Below are 12,120 nucleotides of genomic sequence, written 5' to 3'. Positions count from 1 at the left end.
TGCATTAAATACTAATTGGTATCTATTACACTGAACAATATGAAATTAATTCTAAGGACTGCAGTGCTACCAAATGTCATTTGTGCTATAGCAATCAGAAGTCAGGAACAGTTCAATTTGCCATGCAGAACCTGCTTAATATAGGGCCTTGTTTAAAAATTCATAACCTTTTACAAAAAAACAGCTACTTTATATTTTTCTGAACAGTTATATAAAATTCTTAAAATTAGCTCTTATCTCAGCATACAATAGAATTTACCCTCATTAAATACAGTCTTAGCTGGGTCACTTCCATGCACTGACGACTACTCCAGGTTACACGGCAGCCCTTGCAAAATTGGCTCTAGCTCACCTATGTGTAAAAGTAATAACCCCTTTTACAGGGTATGGGCTTTATCCTGCTTTTTCACTAATAGTTCCACTGAAGTCTCTGACACATGTAAAGGTCTTAGGATCTTAAGATCAAGTCTTAGGAGTTGACAGAAACCAATGTATTTGAAGAAATAAGCCTGAAGATTTCAGAAAGAAAGCCTGTCGTTCCCTTTTTAAGATATATACAGTCATATGTACATATTCACAAATCTGTCCTGTGAAAAGAAGGAGCTTATTACAGAAACTGTAATTTGTCTCAGTTCATACAATTTAGAAAGCAAAACAAGAACAAATAAATGTAAATATATCTACATACATAGTACGACATAGCAACTATGGAACAGACAATGCTATATGTGATCTCTCATCCCCATAACTCTTCTGTTCTTCCGAACTTGTAGATCAGAGTACTAAAGGAAAAAAAAAAAAAAAAAAAAAAAAAAAAAAAAAAAATCAGGCCATACATAAGGTGGAAAAGGTAATTTTAATAGCATCCTTATAATCTTATCCTATCTACACTGCAAATCAACATCCCTCCAGTAACCCTAACTTTTATTCAAGTCACTATCTGGTTTTTGTACTTACATTTCATTTACTATGCATTGCTAAAACTACGAGATCCAGCTGATGCAACCGCTCAAATAAAAAAATAGCCAGTCTCACAGTAAAAGCAGGAAGGAAAAAATTCTGGTATTTAAGAGATTCTAGGACCGATCCACAGAGTTACAGAGCAGCAAGTCTCATCCTGGCATCTGGCAATCAGCTGAATGTAATGCATCATGTCCTAGCTAGAATCTAAGCAATTACATTTTTATGAGCAAATCAGAAAGAATATTGATCCTGTGGTGGATAAGTGAGATCCAAATTACAATTTGATTTCCAAAATTCCTTTTATAACTTTGGATGCAATTACATATTGTCATGAATCAAAAAAAAAAAAAAAATGTTGAGGGAACAAAACCAAGCATGATTTCCTTATTGTTCCTTATATTTTAAATTATTTTTTTCTTATAGCCAACAAACAGGTGGTAAAGAAGGGCACAGTCATACTAAATCATAAGAGAATGAAGAGGGAGGGAAATGAGGAATACTCACACCAAGAACAGTAACAAGCAATGATAAGTAAAACAAGCTAGACACCTGGGCAATTAACCAGAGAAGAGAACCGCTAATAGAGCATGTTAAACTAAGTAAAAAAACTGGTGGAGTAACAACCAGGGCTGAAGCACAAGTCCTGAAGGAGACACATGGTTCAGGGAATACAGACATTATGCAACAACACTGATGGAAGAGAACCTGATTCAATCAAAAGTTTTGGATAAGGACATTAAGAAGGGCATCGCTGATTGACCCAGGTTTGGTCTGAGGAAAGGAGTCTATGGCAATGGATGGACTTATCAAACGTTACTGCCTAAAGTGTGTGGTGGGATAAAAAACAAAGACTTTTTTTTTAAATAAAAAGGTTGTTCATACCTAGAAAACAAATTTTAGAAGACAAAAGAAAACAAATAAACCTAAAATATATCTACACACAGAATACAATAGAAACTGTGGAAAGACACTTTCAGAAACAAAAAGCTTCAGAAGTTCATCAAACTACTGAAATGAGAATAAAGATTTCAGGCATAGTGAAACTATTCTCAAAAGTCTGCCTTCATCAGTATCCCATTTCAACCATGTGCAAGACTACAGAGAGATTTAGGAACTGCTATTTTCTGCAAGAACATAACTGATTTTCTGAACAGGGAAGCGCAGTGGAGCCAGTCGATCTAGCTCACTGCAAAGCATTTGATAAGGTACTGGAAGGAAAATTGTTACCACAGTAATTTAAGTGAGTAAGAACTTGCAAAAGAGGAGGTTATGTAAACTTTTTCAGTGACTGATCTCATAAATTACACTATTTAATGCTTTCATTGTCTTTTATTAATAAAATTCATGGATTGCACAATGCATTATACATATAAAAAGAATTATTACAGATACAGATAGTTTCAAAGTGTCATGATATACTTCATGATATTAAGCGAAATAAAAGAAATTGATTTAAGTGCAATCTTACAAAACATACCATCATGCTCTTAGGAAAAAAAAATATCACTCTCAACTGAAAGCTCATCCAGTAGAAACAAATCTAGGTGTATCAGTTATCAGATAATCAAGCCATTGGTATGAAACAGTCAGGAAAAGGGCAATAGGATCTCCCACCTAGTGCTGTTAGGATATATGCCAAGGTATTTGTAGTTCAGAGATGAAAGCATTATTGCCATTATCCAAAGACACTGACAATATCTCACCCAGAATACTGTATATTCTTGGTCATCCACATTCTAGAGCTGTAAATTCAGTGAAACCAGAAAGAGCTGGACTAACAGGAACATGAGGGGAACAAAGAGCCTCTCATGGGCTAAGAAGGGGCAAATAAAACATTGTTTCTAAGCACTGGAGCAAAGGGAGTAGAAAAAAGTAGCAGAGTAAAAAAGAGGTTTTAAGAAATCGTTTGATCAGTTTATGCATTGAATAATATCACAATTCTCTGTACAATGTCAGTTTACTCAGTGACCCAAGAGGTCCCTTTGGCTTACATGCCACCCTCCTCAAGTAAAGGTCAGGGTGGGTAATAAATTGCAATACAGGGGGTCCTGGATTGACAGCAGCAAACTCCATATTATGGAAGGTCCAAGCCTGGAGTCAGCCTCCAGCTTTCAGACCTTATTTTCCAGGAGTATCAATGTGCATGGAAGCAGGCAAGCCAGATACCCCTTGGGAAGGAGGGAAATTTGCCCAGATAACTTACCTGAAAAATATCAATGCATTTTGGAAAAACACTGCTAATCCAGGGTAAACATTAGTGTCTGCAAGTAAATAACAAAGGAAATATTAAGTTCTTTTGCATTGGAAGGTGTGTTTAAAACACTATCCATAGTGTCATTCTGTGATTACAAAACTAGATGGTATGGCTCTGACAAGAACAGACCACACATTTCCATTCTTCTAGATTTTCTGCCTTCTGGCTGACAGCAAAAGTACTCTTCTGTATGTGAAAATAGACAAACTTACTCTGTGTAACATATGCTCCAAAGAGAATCCACATTGAAGCAATAAGTGAACCAAACATCAACATAAAGCCAATGAAGAGCCAGACACGAGCACCTGCAGGAAATATTAAAACCTCTAAGAACCATGTAGACTATTATCCATAGTGACAGATGATCCAAGCTACTGCTCTTATGACATAATATGTTATCTTGCTGAAGGCACAAAGGGAAAGTGTTAAACCTTGTATCAAGGACAAGATAAACCAAAATTTGCCTTCTCCAGTAAAGCACAGTGTCTGGATTCCCCTTATTTTAGCGAACAGACACAACCACCAGAAATTTCCCCTCACTTGTAGGGAACACCTATAACATCATTTAACACAACTTGGAGTGGACTAATGATGAGGTACTTTGCCAAAGCTATAGTGTTTCTGAGGTAAAGATGGCATTCCAATAGGGTATGTAAAACAAACGCTTGCTGTGTTTACTTCAGAAAGATATTTTCACATGGGCAACATCTACCATAACCAGATATTACCTGCTGAAAAAGGGAGATGATGCCATTGAAAATAATCAATTTGCTCACTCATAGGAAAGGAAAATACTTCTACAAAAAGATTCTCTCGAGCTGATTTATGAATGACACACAAAAAAGTGTCATACACTAGTTCAAAAATCAGTAAACCCTAGTGGATTTCCAGTGAGGCATTCTACAGATCACATAAAAACAGATGCTGGGATCCACATGGGAAATAGTAAGGGAATTATGAATGAAAGCAGAAAGGGGACAGCAGGTCCACAGACACCACACAGTAGGTGACACACAGAGGAAACAGAATGTTTGTGATACATTCTAAAATAAGACATTCTTAAGTAGTGTCTGCTCCATAGCCTACCACAAGGCAAAAATTTATTTCTCCCAGCAGCTATACAGGATTTGCAGAGGAAAGTTTAGGTATTCAAGATATACAGAAGTCAAATTTTTCTAAGTTCACCTTTTTAGCAGAGACAGTACTTATCTCCAAGTGTTAATTTTGTAAAGAAATTAACTTCACAGTAGTTCTCTCTTACTCCTTGACTTCTGATTTTTTGTTTAACCACCACTTAGAAAAAAAAAAAACAAACCCAACACCTAAATAATCAGTCTTTCAACTGAACATGATTTTTAGAGTTAATTTACCTGTTCTTCCTAAACATCCATCACTGTAGCTGTCCCCTCTCACCTGTGCATTTGACACAGCATTTATCCTAGGAAGAAAAAAGTGTATACGCTTCAGATTATTAGAAAATCAATTTAAAGTTTTAAGTAAAAAGCTAGCTTTTTTTAAGATGCAACAAGTTCTGGGAAAATTACTTGGCATTCTGTATAGTCACATATTATTACATGTCCCTTAATGGAAGGATTCCAACTGGATTTCAAGCAAACCTCGTATTTTTTCCTAAGTTTTAAATTTTTACATTAACAGATCTGTAAGATGAAAGAATTGCCCTTTTTAGTGATTGAAATATTCCTGGTCACTTTCTGGCTGTTTAGGTTTTTAAAATATCTAAAGCCACTTCACAGGAATAATAACAGCCAGTAACACAGTGCTCTCATGATTATGATACAAGTTGCTTTCCTTCACAATGAATACCATAAGTAGTCAAGTGAGAGATACCCTGTAAGGAGGGACAATACATTTTCTTAAAAATGAGTTACACTGCTGAGGAAAAAACCAGAAACTTTCAGATACCAAGTGTTAAGAAGGTCTTGCATATCCAAATGAATCCTTTTTTCTCACCAATATTGTATGATTCAATAAAAGCTATTATTACTCCTTCAAGCTTGCCACATTTGCATCTTTATAACAATAGCTATAATACTACTACCTCTCCCACTTGAGGAAGTTTTGGGCCACAGACAGCTGTAAAAATGCAGGGGAAAATGCAGTCAAATGTTTTATAATTGAGGTAAGCAACTGGGCAGCATTAAATGAATTTTGCTCTAGGAATCTAAACACTTATTACAGAAAGCCACTTGCATAAACGAAGGTCTGCTTTCTTACGTTCAGCCAAAGTGCATAGGAAAAGCAATTTACCCTAAACAGGACAATGAATAAACAGACTACGATCAGAAACAAAGGCCACAGGTAAAAGAAAAAAGGCCTTTACATTGCCATGCAAAAAGGTACAAGATTACTCATACGTAATTTATAACCAAGTGATTCAAAGATTTATCATATACCATATTGTCTAGTAAAAACTGTGTTTAACAGCTCATGTTTATTTTATAAGAACTCCCTTTATATACACTTACATGAAAAAAGCTAGTGTTGAAAACACCCCACAGGTATGGAACGCATGGTTCATTTGTTCTGGCTTAGGGTAAACTACTGCAGCATCTATCATTATCCACCAACCTGTGAAAAACTAGAAATGAAATAGGCCAGTATTACGAGGCTGGAAGGGTACAGAGACAGGCAGACAAAACATGGCAAATATTCATGCATACCATTGGTTTGATTGTCTTTTAACACACAAACTATTCTAGAAAGTTATTAGCTTTAAGTTGGACTCTAAATCTGTCTGATATGCAAGTTCTGCACAAACCTTAATGTTGATGTTTTCAGAGGAGTATTTGGGAATCAGTCACATTTTCTATTCAAATTAAGTACCAGCGTATGGTTAAATTCCCTGTACAGCTTTAAGAACAGGAATCCAGATTCTAAACACAAGATACAAACTATGTATAACATAGGTGTTCTAACATATCTAATTATGAAAACAACCCACTAGGAATTTCAATCTTTTTCAAAGAAGAGATAGTAGAAATGGTACATCATTATCAGACAAAATGCAAAGTTATGCGACTCATAAAAAAGCTGTCTAACAATTACACTTAAAAAATTTTAAAGAAATCTACTGGACTGACATGCAGTTAAGAGTGAAACTTCACAAATTTGACACAAAAGTGTAACTGTCGTACTTCCAAATTTCTCAAGAGAGTTACGATTCACATCCTCTCAAAACTTACCAATACACCCGCAACTATTGAAGCGATGGCATTTCTTCTTTCACTCCAGTCAATACACTCACATTCTGGCCACCGGAAGTTGTCTAGGAATCCTGCCATCTTCTCAAAGATTAGATTGCCCTTCTTATTTGGTACTTACACATTAATTTTTCCATTAACAACTGTGTCCTAAATACCTGAAACACAGTCAAAGATGCATTTTATACAAAGTAGCAAAATCTTGAGACATTTGACAACTCTGATGAGCAATTTTTATAATATGGGGTTTTTTACAGAATTAAGTACTCCAGATACTCTATGGATTCTATATTGAGCTATATTTAAAAAAACAACCTACCTTACAAACAGAATTGCAAAATAAAATCATCATACAACCCAAAAACCTCATCTATTATATAAAAATCATCTTATCTGAAACAGAAAAGAAATTAAATAGAATATACTATTTGTTCAAATGTATGAAACGCAAAAATAAAAGCAAGCAAAAAACAGGAGCAAAAAAGCAAATATTTCAATCTAAGTTTCATCTTCAAACCATAATGTTCTCCCTCACATTAGCAGTTAAAAAAAGTACGATACATACAACAGGGCTTCATACGCAGACCAGAACTTGGTCTTTGAGTCAGGCCAAGGAATCTTGCATAAGATACCCATATTTCCAGTCTCCAAATAAGCTAGATAATATAGTGCCCTTCTAATATAGGGGAAAAGGGATCAACTCAATGAATCAACTAATACCAAGGGTAAAGAATGTCCCACTTCACAGAAAGAGGATAACACAGAACTTTAAATACAGGAAGAGGAAAGCAAAGTTAATTAGTGTTACAAAGCAACTACTGAAACAACACAGTTCTCAATTTGGTGAGACAGTAGCTATAAAAGATTCTGACAATCTATTCTCATACTAAAATGATTAGCATATATAGTTTAAGTGTCAGAAGTTAGAATATTTATCAGTTTTCTGTTTAGCAGTGACTCACAACCACTCTTAATGCCATTCTATTTTGTTTTAGTATTGTCAACTTCTCTATTTTCCCAACCTGCCATAAATAATTTCCAGATACTAGTTAAAGGCTAACAACAGACAAATGTCTGTTATGATTATGTTACAGGACGGACTGATGTAGAACATTTTTCTGCTTAATAATGGTAATTAGAAGTCTACGCTAAGAAATGAAATTAAAATAAATAGAGTTTGCCTGCACTACAAACACAGGCCACGTCCAACGAATAAGATAAAAAATTTGTTCTCCTGAGTCTAGTTCCAGAAATCCATCCATAGTTATGATGCTAACTTAAAGCATTAAAATCAATCACTCAATTCCAAAATTATTTTACTTTTGTACAGTATCTGGACTACACCATACAGTTATTTTCCTAGATTACACTTTTACCTAGCAATTTTCAGATCCCTATTCTTTCTACAACTTTCACACAAAATTGCTGCACTGTGCTATTAGATTTACGACTGCTCCTACAGCCCTTCCTTCTTTTCCACCCTTAAAATGGCTCCACCTCTACTTTATTTGTTCCTCTTCAAACCATGAATGTGTCTCTTCCTCACCCTGCAGTAATCCCTCCCCTCCCAGCTCCTTGCCCACCCACACTGGAACACAGCTCATGGTTCCCATTGCTTTCGCCACTACAGACTGCACTGTTCTCACCCTGCATGCAGCTGGCCACAGGCAGGAGTAAATAGACAAACATGCTGTGCTACTTCTTCTCCCCACTGAACCAAATCTACCAAAGTTATTACCTTGCCTGTAAATACACTTTCAGTCATTTTCAGAATGACTGAAGCTGTATTTCTTCAAAGCTGTATTTTCCTCTGTAATTTTTTTCCTACAATGAACCACTGAAATAGTATTAACATATCTAAATAAAACCACCTCCTTCAAACATAAAGTACTACTGCAATTCAGAAAGCAGGTCAAGAAAAGCCACAGGAAAAAATTATTTCAGATACGTCAACAACAACAACAGAAATTATTCTTCACCCTCTACTTGGATGCCATCCAGAGGTACCTCAACAGGCTGGAGAAATGTGCTGCCAGGAACCTCATGAAGTTCAGCAAGGGGAAGCGCCCAGTCTTGCACCTAGAACAACCCCATGCACCAGTGTGTGCTGGGGGCCACCCAGCTGGAAAGCAGCTTGGCAGAAAAGGACCTGGGGGTCCTGGTGGACACCAAGTTGAACAGGAGGCAGCAACGTGCCCTGGCTGCAAAGAGGGTGAATGGTATCCTGGGCTGCATTAGGAGGAGCGTTGCCAGCAGGTCGAGGGAGGTGATCCTTCGCCTCTACTCAGTGCTGGTGAGGCCACACCTGGAGTGCCGTCTCCAGTTCTGGGCTCCTCAGTACAAGAGAGACATGGACACGCTGCAGAAAGCCCAGCGAAGGGACTGGAGCATCTGTCCTGTGAGGAAAGGCTGGGAGAGCTGGGACTGCTCAGCCTGGAGAAGAGAAGGCTCAGGGGGATGTCATCCATGTATATAAATACCCAAAGGGAGGGTGCAAAGAGGACGCAGCCAGGCTCTTTTCAGTGGTGCCCAGTGACAGGACCAGAGGCAATGGGCACGCACTGAAACACAGGAGGTTCTCTCTGAACATCAGGAAACACTTTTTCACTGTGACGGTGACCGAGTGCTGGCACAGGCTGCCCAGGGAGGTTGTCAGAGTCTCCATCCTTGGAGATAATTCAAAAGCCTGTGTCTGGACGCAGTGCTGGGCAACTGGCTCTGGGGGCCCTGCTTGAGCAAGGGCGTTGGAGCAGATGCCCTCCAGAGGTGCCTTCCAACCTCAGCCATGCTGTGGTACTTAAGAAATAGCCTGTTAAATTCTTGGATGACTTAATGAAAGAAATCTTATTACTTCTACAAAAATTGCTCTAGTTCAAAAGGCTGAAACAAAATGAAAAAATTCATTCCCTTCTATGATTTAAAGGGGATATATAGTTTGTTTTGTCAGCTAATATAATTAAGCCAACTTCCAATCCAAAAACTGACTAGCATTTATCCCAGCAAAACCCTTTCAACTTTGCAAAGTCAGTAATGAGAAACATTACGGATACCATACATTGCACAAAACCCTGTCTTAATTATTAAGCATTTTTTAAATATCAGGTGACAAACCACAGCCATTTGGCTCCCTTCAGAAATCTGAGACAAAACCTCTCTCAATACTTAATTGTACTGGATGTCAAATTGAGTTTTCACAACTGCATTAGTGACAAATGAGTGAAGCTAGGGAGACTAGAAAAAGTTGCTTTTTTTTAATATCTTCTAAGATACAGGGCAACCTTCCACAAAAGCATATTATTTTATCAGAAATTGTATTTTTGGTGCTTGATACTGGCTCACAAACCTGCACTTTGCTTTAACCTTATCTTTGTGCTCAGGAGAGAAGCACCCTATATAATGTGAATAGGTGAAATAAATACTACTTGCTGGCGGTCTTTCTACAGCAGACTAGTAACCGACAACACAATTCTGTTTCACTGGAATAAGATGACTAACATGGAGAAACAGGTGCAGAGAATTTGCAACAGAACACAGACAAGAAGTCTAGAATTATTTCTACACGTCTAATGCCAGAAACCAGCTTTGATTTCACAAAGAAAGCTTAGTGCTAGAGCAGGCATGCAAGAATATGATTGGCAGTAAAAGGAATCAGAGGTGCTAATGCAGCTGCCCTTTTTCTAGGATGATCTAAACATTAACTGATGCCATTCAGAATTCTGCAAAGGAGTCTTTCATAGAGATATTTCAAGAGCTCCACTTAACAGTAAAAATAATTAAACATTTCTCTCACTACTGACATAGCTCCATATGGGTACAGACTTCAGAGATACATGACTGAAAAGCGGTGATGCACCATTTCTTCCAGCATTACTGAATGTGCCTACGTTCTGTCACCAACGTGTGGATATTCCTCTCTTTGTGAGAGGACAATGCCATCTCTGATCAAATGCACATCTGACGGAGGGCACCCACATGTGGAGGGCATGACAAATAAGGGCTGTGGGGTTTCCATAAAAAAGGACAGCAGGAAGCAGACTGCAGGATGCTAGAACAATTCATCCAGCCTGAAGTCCAACCAACCACTTTTCCGTGCTCTCATTTAAAAGGTAAGCATAGTGCCGATCAGATCTCCTAGAAGGATGGACTGTACAGAGCCAACCCAAATGCAACAGGTTGACCACCCTCTCACAAGCTGTTAAATAAACACCCAGCTATTATACAATACTGGTTTTAATATGCTAGACAGAAGGGATACACTGATACGCTGGAGGGAAGGGATGCCATCCAGAGAAACCTTGACAAGCTTGAGGAATGGGCCCGTGCAAACCTCATGAAGTTCAACAAGGCCAAGGGCAAGGTCCTGCACACGGGCTGGGACAATCCTCAATATTAATACAGACTTGGGGATGAATGGAATGAGAGCAGCCCTGTGGAAAAAAAGGATGGGAGCCGGCAATACGCACTTGTAGTCCAGAAAGCCAATTGTATCCTGGGCTGCATAACAAGAAGCAGGTTGAGGGAGGCAATTCTCCTGCTCTGCTCTCGTGAGACCCCACCTGGAGTACTGCACCCAGCTCTGGGGTCCCCAGCACAAGCAGACATGGACCTGTTAGAGTGGTCCAGAGGAGGGCCACAGAAACGGGTGTCTCCCATTTGGGACGGCTGGAATGCCTCTCCTGCAAAGACAGGTGAGAGACAGTTGGGGTTGTTCATCCTGGAGAACAGAATGCTCCAGGGAGACCTTACTACAGCCTTTCAATATATAAAAGGAGCTTATACGAAAGATGGAGAGAGACTTTTTACTGTGGCCTGTAGTGAACAGGACAAGGGGCAATGGTTTTAAACTGAAAGAGGGTAGATTTAGATCAGATGTAAGGAAGAATTTCTTCACTGTGAGGGTGGTGAGGCACTGGAAGAGGTTGCCCAGAGAAGTTGTGGATGCCCCCTCCCTGGAAGTGTTCAAGGCCAAGTTGATGAGGCTTTGAGCAACCTGGTCTAGTGGAAGGTGTCCCTGCCCATGGCAGGGGCTTGGACTAGATGATCTTTGAAGGTCCCTTCCAACCCAAACCATTCTATGATTCTGTAATAATGTTCCATATGTATGTAATTCTCAACCGCCCTAGCAAAAAAACAAAGAAAATAATAAGCTATATTTCAACTGTGAAAGACCAGTGACATTGTGAAGCTGAGACTCCATCAAGACCACAAGAGCTAGGCTACAGTTTATCCTCATATGAGTTAATATGGACACGCCCAATTATATCCTTCTACACGGACAGAAAACTCTGACAAAGACAGATGCTTTCAGCTGGACTTTCTTACCTAAATAAAAGTACAAAACTCACTCTCTTGGTTTTAACTTTTACATCCACATACTTCACAGCAAGGAAACAGGAAAAACCCCTTGCGTTAGCTGTCCTTCAATGCCCTTCCTACAATCTGTCTCCTCCCCTTTTCCAAGGGCAGACACGTTCTCCCACTGTTCTCTGGAAACATTTCTCACTCATGTCCAATAAACAGAAACACAAGAACACCTGCAAGGACAAACTGGTGACTGAAGACAGTTACACTCACTGTTAAAATAATACTTGGTAGATACCAGCACTCCGGTTAAAACAACTGGTATGTTATTCAGACAAATGAAGTGAAATGAAAACACAAGAATTGGAATTTTCATCTGAA

The 12,120-nt window shown here is 38.6% G+C and overlaps 1 protein-coding gene across 1 annotated transcript; it reads right to left on the bottom strand.

Annotated features, from left to right (window-relative positions):
* Window positions 1-6: 6 nt before the first annotated feature.
* TMEM50B (transmembrane protein 50B) lies at window positions 7-8,445 on the bottom strand. Its single transcript, XM_010580396.1, has 7 exons — window positions 8,418-8,445; window positions 6,421-6,596; window positions 5,704-5,816; window positions 4,588-4,655; window positions 3,430-3,522; window positions 3,167-3,224; window positions 7-782 (listed from the first exon to the last, which is right to left on the bottom strand). The coding sequence occupies exons 2-7, from the start codon at window positions 6,517-6,519 to the stop codon at window positions 737-739; spliced, it is 477 nt and encodes a 158-aa protein (XP_010578698.1). The 5' UTR covers window positions 6,520-6,596; window positions 8,418-8,445; the 3' UTR covers window positions 7-736.
* Between the last annotated feature and the right edge of the window lie 3,675 nt (window positions 8,446-12,120).

Source organism: Haliaeetus leucocephalus, unplaced genomic scaffold, assembly GCF_000737465.1.
Source record: "Haliaeetus leucocephalus isolate CR32 unplaced genomic scaffold, Haliaeetus_leucocephalus-4.0 Scaffold702, whole genome shotgun sequence".
NCBI classification, from domain to species: domain Eukaryota; kingdom Metazoa; phylum Chordata; class Aves; order Accipitriformes; family Accipitridae; genus Haliaeetus; species Haliaeetus leucocephalus.
Note: the sequence above shows the minus strand (reverse complement) of the source record. Positions and strands in the feature narration are given on the sequence as shown.